The sequence below is a fragment of the Eulemur rufifrons genome, chromosome 11 (genome assembly GCF_041146395.1).
Source record: "Eulemur rufifrons isolate Redbay chromosome 11, OSU_ERuf_1, whole genome shotgun sequence".
In the NCBI taxonomy this organism is placed as follows: domain Eukaryota; kingdom Metazoa; phylum Chordata; class Mammalia; order Primates; family Lemuridae; genus Eulemur; species Eulemur rufifrons.
The window spans coordinates 5,856,262-5,871,305 of record NC_090993.1 but is presented as its reverse complement, the minus strand read 5'-3'; the positions used below and the strand labels follow the sequence as shown (position 1 = coordinate 5,871,305).

Here is a 15,044-nt window from a genome sequence, read left to right as displayed (position 1 = left end):
CGCTTCAATTCTATGAAGGCTGAGACAGGTGAGGAAGTTGCAGGAGAAAAGTTGGAAGCTACCAGACATTGGTTCATGAGGTTTAAGGAAAGAAGCCATCTCCATAACATTAAGTGCAAGGTGAAGCAGCAAGTGCTGATGGGGAAGCTGCAGCAAGTTGTCCAGAGAATCTAGCACAGTGTCTGGTACACAAATAATAGCCTATTGGTAAACATTTCTTCCCTCTACTTTGTCCCAATTCCCTGACCCCCAGAAATTTTAACTTACTATTAAATTTACAACCAACAGAGGAATGCAGATTTCTACAAAAACAGACCATATGGGAAGTCCCATATGGCTTGAAATCACTGATGATTTAAATGTTTCCCACCAATGTATGTGTTTTATTCAAGCCTTCTGCCTTTTCTCCACCAACCCCAGGTTACCCTCCCCCAAAGACAGTTTTCATTGATTAGCTGGTGAATATGACTCTTCACTTGTCTTCTCTTTAAGAGAATGTTTGGAGTGGTTAGTGCTTTTTCATGGTTTCCCTATTCATGAATTTACCATGAATCATAAAATAAGTTTATTTTTAAATTCCTCTATTACACATACTCCATACTTAAGGAGTAGTAGGTTTTTAAAAGTAAAACTTTGTTGATATATTCGAGCATAAGGGGAGAGACCTAAAAAAATCCACTCTGTTTATTATTCTCGTGTGTGGCTTGGCTAGACAGATCTACAGGGACCAACTCCATGCTATGGCACAATCAAGAGGTTTCAATTCTCCAATTTCTACTGAGAATGAGGTTCAATGACTCATAACGAGCTGACTGGCTCTTAGGAAAGAAGCTTAACTGGTTGGGAAGCAGAGAAATGGGTCCTGGTGTTCCCCACTTCTTCCTCTGACTTGTGGACAACTCTCGTCTTCCCTATAGTAGTGGGGAAACCAGCTAACATTTGGGCAGGTACAAGCAAAGACAGCAGAAGAGGGCTTCGATTCGTCATTTGAATAACAGGAAATAACTTGCAGCTTATGCTTACTCCGAATTTACCATGTTTATAGTGGGGGAAGTGTCACATTTCACAGCAAGGATCCATTAAAAAAATAACATCCAAATGACTAAGTGAAGAATGAACATTTAAAAGATCAACCTATTTTTCTACAAATCAAACAACAACAAAAAGCAAACAGAAAGGAATAGTTTTCAAGCAGAGAAACCAACACTTGAATACATGTAGCGTGTCTGTCTAAGGAAAGGATTAGCAAGAAATGAAGGAAATAAGTACAACTTGCTCCTAAATTTGGAGAAAAATGTCACAAAACCTCAATCATTCAAACCTCATTTAGATGGAATTCACAAAACTTTAGACCCTATCAATTAATATCAGTTAGTAATAACATAAATAAAATTTGGTGGTGGGGAAGTGCATTTTCTTAAAAAGAAAGCAAATTATTGCTCAAGTGAACAAAACACTTAGCAGAATTTACATATAATCAATATTGCTATAGAACCAATTTTACATGTTTACTATGAGATCCAGCTGAAAACTACTGGGTAGAAGATATCTACTGATGAACTCTTTACGAGTGCAAAAAGAGCAAAGAATGAACTGAGATATTTCCATAAGTTAGACTAGTTTCTCCTAAATACTTACATGAGGTTTTATCCTATTATTGCCACACTTCTTGTTTCTGAAGTCAGTCAAAGTTGTTGTAATAAATATTTTTTGTATGTGTATTTGAAAAGCCATCAGACATGAGACATACAGAGTCAAAATTTGTATTTTTCATATCAAAATTAATATTAGAAGGTGCAAGCTTTAAAGAGTCAACATTGAAACTCAACTCTGGGCTCAAGTCTACTTATCCATCAAATGGAGATAATAATAGTATTTGCCTCATGGGACCACTGTGAGGTCTGAAATAAATAATTTAAATGGCTTAGAATAGCACCTGGCATTTAATGTATGCTAGTTATTGCTACTATTACTGTTGTTATTTTGTTCATGATCATTTTTCAATCTATAGATAGCACTTTCTACGTTCCGGAGCAAATATAGAATAAAAAAGGTTTTCTCGATCATTGATGGTATCCTTATCCCCAAAGAATCATGGGATTTTCTTTTACTGGTTCCCCCTCTTTGCTGGGGAGAGAGACTGTCTTATTAGCAACAACAAGCATTTGACCCTTGAGACTGGATTTGACTACCCTTTAAATACCAAATGAGAAAAAAACCACCTTGGGTTAAGTTTTACTTTTGCTCTACACCATCTATTCAGTGGAGAGGGAAACAATTGGATGTTTAGAATTTTAGTTTCCCCTGTGTATTTCTTGTGTATTTCTTTTACCCTGAGCACTTTGACCTGCCTCACCATAAAAGAGGAAAAAATAGATGAAGTAAGTGTGCCTGGAAGGTAGCAGTTAAAGAAGAAAAAAAAAAAAAGTGGAAATTGGGAGGTAAATGGTTAAATGCATGACGTTAACATTATGAATACGATGCTACCGTCTTTCAGATTTCATCTAACACAGTGTTGTCCTTCTCTACAAGTTACAGTGGGAGATGTTGCTGCACATCAATGCCTTCTTTCCCATAAGAGATAAATGGAAGCGCAGCGTAACTCACTCGGTGAGCTCAGTGACCTTAATGTCAAGAGCTCAGTTAGAACGGAGTGCTGATGAGCCCTGGAGCATGCACAACCGATTGGCCAGGCTGCCGGAGCACCCAGGGACCAGAAATTTCCCGCCACTGGTTGACCAATGGCAAGATGGAGATTTTGTAATCCTCTGCAGATTGCTTTTGGCACAAACAAATATATGAAAGTTAAAAGATTGTCTTCATGTATTTTCAAGATACATGAAGTTAATCATTTGCAAACAGAAAGATGATAACATCTTCATCTTAAGATTTACTAAAGAAATAACTCAAATGATGACTATCCTAAAACACGCTATCCTATACTGAAATTCTTTGTTTTCCTCTGTCTCATAAATTATGTGATATCATCCTGAAAATTTAGGTCTGGGTAACATAAATTATAGACCAACCTGCTTTAAAGAATCTGGAGGCAGCAGATGAATTACAAAAGCATTGAAGATTTTGTTGCAGCTTTTTCTTTTCTTTTTTTTTGTTTTTTTTTTGGTAAGATGATTCTGACCATGAAAGGTTTATCACTCCACAAGAAATGAAGGTAAACTTCTTAAAACCACACAATTAAAAATAATAAATCCTGTAAGTTTTAGTTCCCTCATCCACAGTAGAGGTGGCTGAGCGCTTTATGAAGGCGGTCGTTTGGATGCTGACAGAACTCTGAGTTTAGATAATGTGGAAAGGTTACCTGTCCCAGGGACTGCCAGTCCAAGCCGGCACTGCCGATATAGACGTGCTGTTTGTCCACAATCCAGAAGGAGGACTGCAGCCGGCCCTTGTTGTAGGCGGTCATGTTCATGTACGTCACCTCAGCTCCTAGGAGTTCAAGGAGATCCCGGTCAGCCTCTGCCTCAAGGCCCTGCACTGGCTATCAGTCACCTACCAGCAGTGGGACAAAGGGTTTGCCATTTGTCACAACTGACGTTCAGGGAAGCCAAATATTTACATTAGTTTGGTGCAGAAAAGGTACCCACAGTGCTACTCTGTCCACCTCCACACCCCATAAAAAAAAAAGACTACAAGAAAAAGAAAATGAAAAAGAAAGACTTTTCCTATGGACATGCAGGGAAGACTCTGTTCACAGTGACAAGACTGTGGCGTCTCAAATCACAGATCTGTAGCAAAACCCTGGCTCTCTCACTGACCATCTGAATGGTGAGATAGGGACACCATACTCCTTTCTTTTTCTTTCGGAATAATTTTAATACAATTTTGCAATTAATAAAAGGATCAGTCTTGTGTAGTCTTACAGCTCTCCTCAACAAGCAATTGGCCTTCTTATGCTTTCTATACATTATTTCATCCTTTTACCCTTTCGTTTGTCTTTATTGCTTCATTTTCCACCTTTATTATTATGTTTGGATTTCGTCTCTTCTTCGCCTTTTCTGGTAGTCTGAATCTTAGCAAATTTTTAGCAATGATTATTCAAGCTTTACTGAAATGCAACCTTGAATGGTTAACTGGGTCACACGGACTATGGTCAATACCAAAAACACATCCGAAGAGCTGCATTTGACCTATGGTTTTAAGCTTCGTGTGGTGGGATCCCCTGTCAAGCCTTTGTGTATTGCTGCCTCAAATGTAATCACAGCCTCTCAAAAGTAGCAGACAATTCATTCAATGCAAGCCCATTTAAATAAATTTCTGCTAAAGGTCCATTCTCTTTAAAAGAACATAACTATATTTAATAAACTAAGCTATTCTGTCTTCAGAAACTCATTATTAATGGAGATAATATATTCCAGTGGTATCTTCACTGTCAGATTCTTCATTATCAGAGGAATACACCACATTGTGTACAGAAGGATACATTTTAGGGTATTAGAACGGAGGGGGAGTGATTAACACCATGCACTTAACCCCTATTTCCTGGGATTACGATGCGAACCATGAATCTGGGCTCCTGGTGGAGGAGGATGGAAAGAGAGGCTGTGGGGTTTACAGAGGCTCTGGGGGGAAGTGAGCACCCGGGAAGATCTTCTCTGAGGGTGGAGAGTTTCTTTATGCTAGAAGTTAGGGCCACGTGTTGATCCCAGAGGAGGAATCGCTGGGTATCGCAGAATCTGAATGTCCAAAGAGGGTAGTTACCATGGCAATTATGGAGAGACCCGAATCTGCATGGAGGTGTGGTGAGTCCCAGAGGGGCAGCTGCTGGTGCTCCCAAGTGGATGAACAGCCGCATTTGGCATTAGAGACTGTATTTATTAGTTCTCTAGGGCTGCCATGACAAAGGCCCACAAACAGGGTGACTTAGAAGAAACTTAAAACTCTCTCAGTTCTGGAGGTTAGAAGTCCAAAATCAAGGTGTCGACAGGGTCACACTTCCTCTGAAACCCATAGCGGAGAATCTTTCCTTGCCTCCTCCGGTGCTGGCCGTCAATGTCTCGTGTTCCCTGTCTTGTAGCCCTCCAACCTCTGCCTCCGTTGTCACGTGGTGTCTTTTCCTCACGTCTCTGTTTTCTCTTCTTACCAGGATGCTACTCATGTTGGATTAAGGGACCACCTGCTACAGAATGACCTCATCTTAACTAATTACATCTGCCACGGCCCTATTTCCAAATAAGATCACGTTCTGCAGTACTGGGGGTTAAGTCTTCAACATATCGTTTTTGTTATTTTATTTTATTTTATTTTATTTTATTTTTTGAGACAGAGTCTCACTCTGTTGCCTGGACTAGAGTGCTGTGGCATCAGCCTAGCTCACAGCAACCTCAAACTCCTGGGCTCAAGCAATCCTCCTGCCTCAGCCTCCCGAATAGCTGGGACTACAGGCATGTGCCACCATGCCCGGCTAATTTTTTTCTATATATATTTTTAGCTGTCCAAATCATTTCTTTCTATTTTTAGTAGAGACGAGGTCTCGCTCTTGCTCAGGCTGGTCTCGAACTCCTGACCTGGAGTGATCCTCCTGCCTTGGCCTCCCAGAGTGCTAGGATTACAGGGTGTGAGCCACCATGCCCAGTCAAGAACAATTTTTTCTATGTTGGAGGTACGGTTAAATTAAACTTTAAAGATGATTCTGTTCCAAGCCAAATTCATAACAAAAGGAAAAATCACACAGTTAGACAGGACTTACTAACATGACTTAAACAAAACTCCCAAATGTTAACACACTTGTTCTTTCCTCTGAGAACCAATAATTTTAACATTTATTCAACATTTATTCTTCCTTTTCCGGAAAAAAAAATGTTGCAATGTTGTCTTCCATTCCAAATGAGATAGGAATTCGTTTCTTGATTTATCAAGTTATCGCAGAACTCAGAGGAGGGGAAGAAGGATGGTTTCTTTTCAATGTCCATTATAGCCAAGCTTGTATTCAATGACTCTAGGACTCCTGAGCTCTTGCCAGCACTTCTTCAGTCTTAGGGTCCAACATGTTTCCAACACAACCAATGGCCATCAGATCTCATCACTCCTGCCAAGCCCTTGCTGCAGGGCAAGGACAATGACATTGAACTTCTTTAATGGGTAAAAGTTAGACCACACATGAGACAAGGACAAGGTAAAGAGGTAGGTACAGGTGTCACCAGGAATCACGGAGCTGAGTGGGACACGGGAGCCAAGTCCAGTCACTGGGGAGGCAGATGACAGAGCAGGAAGTGGGAATACAGGGAGAGGACTTGGTGGCCTGACCTAGCACCTGGAGATGCCATCTGCTGGGGACTCACGGGTCCACTCAGGTTTTCCTGATTCTTGGTGGCACAGAGAGGCATGTGCTCACCTTCCTAGACATGCCAGCACCAGACAGTCCCTGATGCCTTCTCTGGTTTGGTCCTTTCTCAGCCCCCATTTCCACTGATAAACCCAACTGGGGATGGAAAGGGAGAGACAGAATGCAAGGAGGAAGAGGAAGGTTGAGAGGAAGGCTCCAAAAGAAAAATTCTATGGCAGGCAACTTTAATTAGTCTCTGGTGTAAACTTAAGGGTTTGAAGTCAGACTTCCTGGTTTAAATTCTGCATCTGCCACTTCGTAGCTGAGTGTCCTTGAGCAAGTCATTTAGCTTCCTGTGCCACGGTTTTCTCCTTGATGACATGGGAATGAAATAAGAGAGGACCTAGGTTGCAAAGCTGCCGTGAGCTCTGAAGAAGTTAATAGATTGAGGCACCTGCATGAGCAAAGTGCTCATGAATGTGAATCTCTGTGCAGTTCCCTTTTGTAACCACTCATCTCACAGTCGTTTCTTATTTAGCATTTGTCTTCCCTGCTGGGTTATAAGCCTCATGAGAGCAACAACAGTGTTCTCACTTGGCCACACCGAGAGACATTCAATAAATACCTGTTGAATGCATGAACCACCTTCAGACATGGTTTTCCTTCTTAAGTTACCAAGAAATAAAACAACTCACTTAATAAGTGCATAGCAAATCAATCAGGTAATAGAACCAGAAGAAAGTCTTCAGTTTTTTAAAATTAAATTCTTCTTGATTAATGCTGGTGCTCTGTACCCAGCAGGAAACAAACGTGCGTAACCTAATAAGGTCCCTAAGTCTTCATTCAGCCTGAGAAACTCAGACATTCGGAATGGGAACTGCTCCCAGGCCGTGGAAAGGAAGAGAATGGCAGGAAGAAGGTGAGAGCATCAGGACTGAGGGGAGCGGGAGAGAAAGCACGTGTGAGTATGTCATGAAGGAAAATGGAGACACCTTAAGAGAAGCAGGTTCTCTAACACGAGGAAAAGCTTCATGCCAGGATCACGTAGGAAGCTAGATAGGAACCTGCCATGCTGTTGGTGTTCCTATTAATACTTTCTCTCAAGGAAGGGCTATGCTTGCCCAGAGATCCTTGTCACACCTGTTGCAGATAGGCATGTTGTCAACAATACGCTTTACCTGGGATAAAATTTTAGTCCAATTTCCCTTGTGGTTACCAGTGCAGAGAGTGGGAGCAAATTCTTCACAAAACCCCTCCTGCCTCCCTGTTAACTGATTTGCATGGAAGAAGTATTTAAACTGAGCTTCCATGTTGCAAAATCCTGACTTTCAGCTCACATATGCATAGGATCCCATGGTCTGAACGCTGGCGTTCACGAGAGGTACAGAGCACTCACGAATGGGATCAGTGTCCACATAGAAAACCCCTGAGAGAGAGACCCCTAATCCCTTCCCCCACATGAGGACACAGAGAGAAGACAGCTGTCTATGAACCAGAAAGTGGGTCTTCACCAGACATAGAATCTGCCAGCACCTTGATCTTGGACTTCCCAGCCTCCAGAACTGTAAGGAAGAAATGTCGGTTGTTTATAAGCTACGTCATCTTTGTTATTTTGTTACAGCAGCCTGCACAGACTAGGCAGCAGGTTCAAAGAAATGCTTTTGAGGGCTTCCAGTCTAATCCAAGAGCTGCCAGAAACTACTATGACCTACCCTGAAAAACAGACTGAATTCTATATCTATTTTCACAAGTTTCTCATTTGGCCGAAAGTTTTATGTAACTGTCTTTTATATCAAAGTCTGTCTAGTTAGTCAAGAATATAAGTGGTTTCTCCCCAGTGTCCAGCAGGAATTAATTTTGCTTTTGAAAAAAAGAAAAACTTACAAGGCTTATAGAAGCTGGTAAAATGTAAATACTATCAAGAGATTCAAAGAGAGGTTATGTACCATGGGAAATCTTTTGTTCTACAACAAAATAGTTTTCTAATAGTTTTCATAAACTGTTCTATCATGAAGATACAATACCCCGCAGGGGGGAAAAATCACCTGCTTCTAAAAATATGGGTTCACCATCGGTAGCGAGAGGGAAAGGCTTGGCTAAGCTAACCCGTACCTATGTTCTGGGGGCCATTCCTTTTTCAACTTCAGAATTCTTCCATTTCTAACCTTTTTGTTAGAAAACTGTAATCACAACTTAAATCGTCCTCTGGGTTGAAACCTGCCAAGAAAGAATTTACCTCACAACTGCCTGAACTTTCAAGTTGACAGCTCTAATGTCCCAATTAAAAATAAAAAAGAACCCAGAATACTGAAAAGCTGTTGTTCTTGTTCCTTTCACAGAGACAGGCAGTGGGTAAACAACCCTCGCCTTGGGTACGCCCTTACCCCTAGGGTAACATGCAGACTTTTCTTAGAGTCACTTTTAAATCAGAGATAAGTAGTTCTTTATATTAAATTTCCCTTAGTTTAAGTTGCCACGTGGTTTCTACCTCCCGACTGGACACAGACTGGCACATTTCACATTCAGGAGAAAAGCTCTCTGCCAGGTCCTTTGTTAGTGAAGAAATACTAGGCATGTCCAGGTATGATCACAAAAGAAATGTCTGATTGTGACAACACAGAATCCTGAAAATAATAAAGCATCTAATGCCAGCAACTCTTCAAATTCAAGGGCTCAGGATTTGTAGCAAGAAATACTTGCTACACTCCCTTCCTGCACTTCACAAATACTCCACCTCCATTGTGCCTTCGGCCCAGCTTTCCTGATCGTTGGCTGCAGTGGCATCTTGCAGTTGGACAAAGGGCTGAGAATATGCCCCTTGTTAGAAGGGGGGCTGGCGGTCCTCTTTGGATAGTGACAAATCCACCTACACGGTACTATGGAGAGGTGTTCAAGACATGCTACTATCCCATTGGGGAGTTTCTGTGATCTAACTACAAGAATGGGAAGTTTGGGAAAAAAGAGATGAACTTCGGAGAGAAAATTAGTAGTTGGAAGCATTTTGTGTAGGAAACCAACATCTGAGGGATTGAATTCTCTGGGGAAATAAAACTTTTGAAGTCACAGAATCCTGATATTTTAAAACATCAATCCCTGAAACATGAGCAAGCATAAAAGTTGAATGATAAGGCTATTTGAGCCTTATATATATTGAAGATATGTTTTATTGTTTTGGTGAATATTTTGATAAGTAAAAGAACTTTTGGTAAATCATTTTATTACCCCTAGTTCGAAAATTTTATAGCAAGTTGATAGTTGAATACATATCCCATCTATTGACATCTGTAGGCAGGTTTTCACGACCAGAGAGTCTGTGTCTCACCTCTCTCTTTAGTCCCTTAAAAGCTCCTTCCCCACTTCTTTGCCACAGCAAGGAATGAACATAAATGTAACAAAAATGGCTTCTCAGGCAATTTTATCTGAAGAACTAAACAGAGTCCTCAAACGGTAAAAAACGAGGAAAGGCGGCATCTGGGGCTGCCAAACAGACAGCTTGCTGTGCCACAAATGGTGGACTGGCACACACTTCACACATATGCCGGGGCCTGCTGTGACTTAGGAGTGTAAAGGCTGAGCTGAGGAGGCGGGGAGGGGGAGGTTTGGGAAGTGGTCAGAGAAGAAAGGGCCTAGAGGGTGTACAACTCCTTCCTGGAATCCAGAGACACACATGCCATTCTCAGTTTCTCCTTAAAGGAAAATAAAATGAAGCGGGTTTAACTGCAGCTATGGAGATAGAGGGCACACGGTGGGAAGAGCTTAGAAATGCACCAGAGGGCAAGAAATACCTATGCATAATTCAGGAGATGTGCATTACCAGAGGAGCCCACTCGCAGCTTAGGAGCGATAAAAATCCAGTCTCGTCTGGAAACTCAAGTCAGTAAATATGTATTGAGCACTGGTAGCTCTATGTACATAGCAGAGAATTCAATTCAATTCAACCAAGAGATGATGGAAGAGGGACATGGAGCTTGGGGAGCTCTTTTTGAGCTAGTTTATGTCTATCTTGGGTCTTTGACACATAGAGATCTCTCTGCTGCCCATGAAGTCAGGGTGCCCATGTCAGAGCTCTTGGGACTGCTTGCTTTGCCTGAGACATCTCTGGCTAGAAGGACTCAGTATCAGCACATCCTAATACTATTCTGTTAAACATTCCATGGAGCTTTTGCTTTTTTATCAGAAACATTGTAATACCAGGGCTATTCACCTCCCATGTACTTCTTGGATTGGAAAACTAATATATCAGTCCCTTAAACTATGACTGTTTTGAATAGCAGCAGATATTTCCATTTCCCAGTCATCATATGATTTAGAAGGCATAGCAACAGCTCTTCTCTCTTCCTTAAGGCTTCCAAAGTTCCTGGACCTTTCTCAAGTCTCACAATAAATTCAGAATAAATGTGATTTCCATTTAACGAAATATATGCATATATTACCTGCTATGGTGGGTCAGCCTATGGTTGGGCAGGGAATATCTTGGGGTAAAGAAAATGTCCACGTGAGTCACCCTTTGTGGCAGCAGGGGAAGTGAGAGGATACTTTTCATTTGCCTCTGCCTAAGCTGCGGTTTAATGCGACGATGTGTTCCTGCGGAAGAGCCTCAGCACCAGGCACTTAAGCTGCTCCAGAGTACTCACGCTATGGCAAAGGTGATCCAGCAAGACTTAGCTCCTGCTCATGGGGACAGGTGACACACACGGGGGCAAGTGGGAGACAAAACAAAGCAGTGTCTAATTAAGTTGTAGAATACATGATGCAGATTAGATACTGATAGAAATTTATTATTTAAAAATTCACTGACTACTTGAGCTAGGGCGAACAGATGGACCCAGCCAAGTGCTGGCTTTAAACGAGTGCGAATACATAGAAGTCTCCTGCAGAGGCATGAGTTTAGAGAGGATGGAGAGGGCAGGTATAGCCAGGGTGTGATTTCCACCTGCTATTAGGAAATAAGGCATGGGGAGAGAGTGGTACTTCTTTTTGAAGAATGCACTACCGAAAATTCAGCATAGCTCGCCATTGTTCTGAGATTTCAGGGGTCATGACTTCAATTTCTCATGATGCCTCAGTAGGTGGTCAATGATTATCTGTTGAGTGTATATAAACTTCTGAGTCATGAGCAGTCCTAGACAAAGACACCTTTTCCCAAGTGTGGTCTCAGTAATAACCAATCAGAAAGTAAAGTCCCAGCTGAATTTCCAAGTTAGAATAAGATGAATACCAAACTCACAAATTCAAATGGAACTCAGAACCTTAATCAGCTCCATATTACCTCTAAAATGCTATTGAGTTATTTTACAATCTTAAACTAAATCATGTAAAACTCCACTCAGCTTAGGAACAAGTTTTGTCAATACTGATTATTCTAGGAGCCTCAGAAATTGTTCCAAGTCAATTACCATGCTGTTGTTTCTCCAATAATATATAAGACACTCCCGGTTTTCAAACTTGAACCACTACAATATTGACTTATGTGAGTTAGAAAAAAGAAACAAAAAAAAAAAAGAAGGCTTTTAGAGAATGTTAAAAGATAAGCATAATTTGCATTTAAGGAAACATAAAATCAGAGTAAAGGTGCTACTCTTTCACTGACACCTTCCGCAAACTGAGGCATGAACAATCTTTACTCAGGCATAATTATAGGAAATTTGCTTAAGGGAACACAGCAGCATAGACTACAGTTTCAAAGCCTGGCATTTGCCTTCTCATCAGCTTTGCTTTGTCAATAATTAGATTCATTCATCAGCCTCTTTGTTGACTGTCACAGCCTGAAATCAAGAGCCTGCCTGTTCTGCACAGCGTGTGGGGATTTCAGTGGCGCAGGCTCCCTGGGGAAAGCAGAAGTTTGGCTTCATGGGGAAGCACAGACCCATTCTCAAGCCTGTCGGGATGGGTTGGACCCTGTCTCTGCACACCTCCTCCTCAGAACCACATGAAAGATTGAGTCTCCATTGGCAGTTTTAACTCATTCTCATGCAATATTTATAAGTGTTGGCATTTTCAGCTGAGAAGCCCTTTAGGATGGAAGTGAGGGGGATTTCCTTGGGAGAATAGAAGGTAGGGATGGGAATTTGTTCTTTAGGCCACATGCCCCAAGTACAGACTTGCTAAACCAGGGAATCTGTTTTGGTCCTAGTGGTGCCTGGCACCGTGGCCCCTCACCATGTAGAGTCTACTGCCAGGGCATACCTTAAGGCAGCATTTATGGAATGAACTAAATATTCCACTGCTTCCTTCCTCCCTCTTTCCTTCCTTTCTTCACAGCATTTCCTCCTTTAAAAAACATGCTCAAGTATTTTTGCAAAACGTTTTAAAGAACCTGTTATGTGCCAGGTACTGTGTTAAATACTTTCTATGGGCCGGGCGCGGTGGCTCACGCCTGTAATCCTAGCACTCTGGGAGGCCGAGGCGGGTGGATCGCTCGAGGTCAGGAGTTCGAGACCAGCCTGAGCAAGAGTGAGACCCCGTCTCTACTAAAAATAGAAAGAAATTATATGGACAACTAAAATATATATATACAAAAAATTAGCCGGGCATGGTGGCGCATGCCTGTAGTCCCAGCTACTCGGGAGGCTGAGGCAGTAGGATCGCTTAAGCCCAGGAGTTTGAGGTTGCTGTGAGCTAAGGCTGACGCCACGGCACTCACTCTAGCCCGGGCAACAGAGTGAGACTCTGTCTCCAAAAAAAAAAAAAACAAAAAAAAAAAAACAAAAAAAAAAAAATAAATACTTTCTATGGATTAGCTCATTAATCTTCAGAATGACCCTATGCAGTAGCTACTACTATAGAAATAATATAGCCTATTATAGAAATCAGGAGACTGAGGTTTCCAGAAGTTAAATAACTCACAGAGGTCACACAAGTGTCAAAGCCAGGGCCATATTCCCAACTGCATAATTTGAGCTTTTCATCTACATCCTACACTTGCATGGAAAAGATACTACAAATGCATATAAACACACACACACACACACACACAGAGAACAAAGCAAAATCAATGTAATCTCATCACTTTAGGATAACCCCTATTAATACTTTAAAGTAGATCTTTTCATGTACATAAAATTAGATTATATTTGCACAAAAATGAAACAGCACAGCAGCTTCTATTTTGTAGATTACTGCTTTTCACTTAGCAATATCATCTGAACATTTTTTTCCCCACGTTGGTGGCTGTTCCCGCTCAACATGATTTTTGGAGGACAATTGGTATTCCCTCATGTAGATGTTCCTTTGTTTACACTTTTTAATTCTAGGAACTGTGCTGCAGTGTACAACTTTGTACATAATCATGGTGAACCTAACTCTGAATAGCTGCTGTGGCAACCTGAGGGTTATGGACCTGGAGAATAAGGGGTTGGTGGCTGCAGCAGGATCCCATCCCAGCTGAGTCCTGCCCCCACAAATCCCATCCCAATTGAGTCCCATCTCCAGAAAATCCCATCCCGGCTGAGTCTCGCCTCCATGAAATCCCATCTCAGCTGAGTCCCACCTCCACAAAATCCCATTCCAACTGAGTCCTGCCTCTACTAAATCCATCCCAGCTGAGTCCTGTCTCCACCAAAGTTATGACCATCCACTGGCACAAAGCCCACCATGACTCACAGCACCTCTGGTCTTGCTGCTTTTTATCAAGTTGGTATAACTATTGTTAAACCACACATTGAACTATTGTCTTTGGTTTCATACCATTATATACTTATCAATATTATGCAGTTATTTTATACTTATTATTTTACATTTTGTTTAGAGTTACTTTGCATGTGCCCTTTGCTCAAGAGGAACCATAATTTATCATTTTCTTTAATAATTCTACAAAATCATGTATCTCTACAATTCCTCTGCTATGGTTTGAATATGTCCCCTCCAAAATTCAGGTGTTAAAACTAAATGACCAACATGATAGTATTAATAGGTGGGGCCCTGAAGAGGTGATTAGACCACGGGGCTCCTCCATTGTGAATGGGATTAGGTATATTCTGTTAACTGAAGAAAATGACGAGGTCATAAAGTTGGAAAGGAGAGCTTTATTTCTCATAAAGAGCTGCAGCCTGTGGGTGGCCATGCCAACAGGCTGGGAAGCAAGAGATTTGGCCAGAAGCCAGGAACACGTGCTTTGAGGCCGGGACAACAGGATGAAGAATTTATGCTGAGCAGTATGGTCAAATATACATATTTAACAAGCTATAGGAGTTGTGAATATTTATGAAAGGAGAAACATGTGCCTGCACAATCGAGCTTTATGCCCTTTTATGGGGTCTGTGTTCAGAAATGGCGGTCCTCTTATGTCAAAAGGTGAAGCAAGGACATGAAAACCCTCTTTGCACGTGCTTTGTAGACTGGTTAAAACTACTGCACGGTTGGTGGTTTGTAACAAATGTTGGTTAGTTGTAGTCCCGAAACTGCAAATAGGGAGGAATAGATCGTAAGATTGGTTTATGTTTAGCCCTTAAAGAAAAAAGCCTGATGGCTGTTAGCAAGGGAGGGGGTATAATGAGGCGTGTCTGACATCCCATCCCATCACGGCTGGGAACTCAGTTTTAAGGTTTCTCTGGGGTCCCATTGGCCAAGAGGGGGTCCGTTCAGTCAGTGGAGGGCTTAGGATTTTATTTTAGCTCACACTTTATAAAGGGCTTGATGGAGGGAGTTGGTTCTTTCTTTTGCCCTTCTGCCTTCTGCCATGGAATGAAGCGACAAGAAGGCTCTCACCAAACGCCGGCGCCTTGATCTTGGAATTCCCAGCCCCCAGAACTGTGAGAAATAA

The 15,044-nt window shown here is 41.7% G+C and overlaps 1 protein-coding gene across 2 annotated transcripts in view; it reads right to left on the bottom strand.

The window, feature by feature from the left end:
- Positions 1 to 15,044, bottom strand: part of PLD5 (phospholipase D family member 5) — a 198,300-nt gene that overhangs the window by 56,702 nt on the left and 126,554 nt on the right. For both annotated transcript variants that reach the window (XM_069484645.1, XM_069484646.1), the window contains one exon: positions 3,320 to 3,447. In XM_069484645.1, the coding sequence (XP_069340746.1) occupies positions 3,320 to 3,447 (128 nt within the window). The remainder of the gene's footprint in view (positions 1 to 3,319; positions 3,448 to 15,044) is intronic.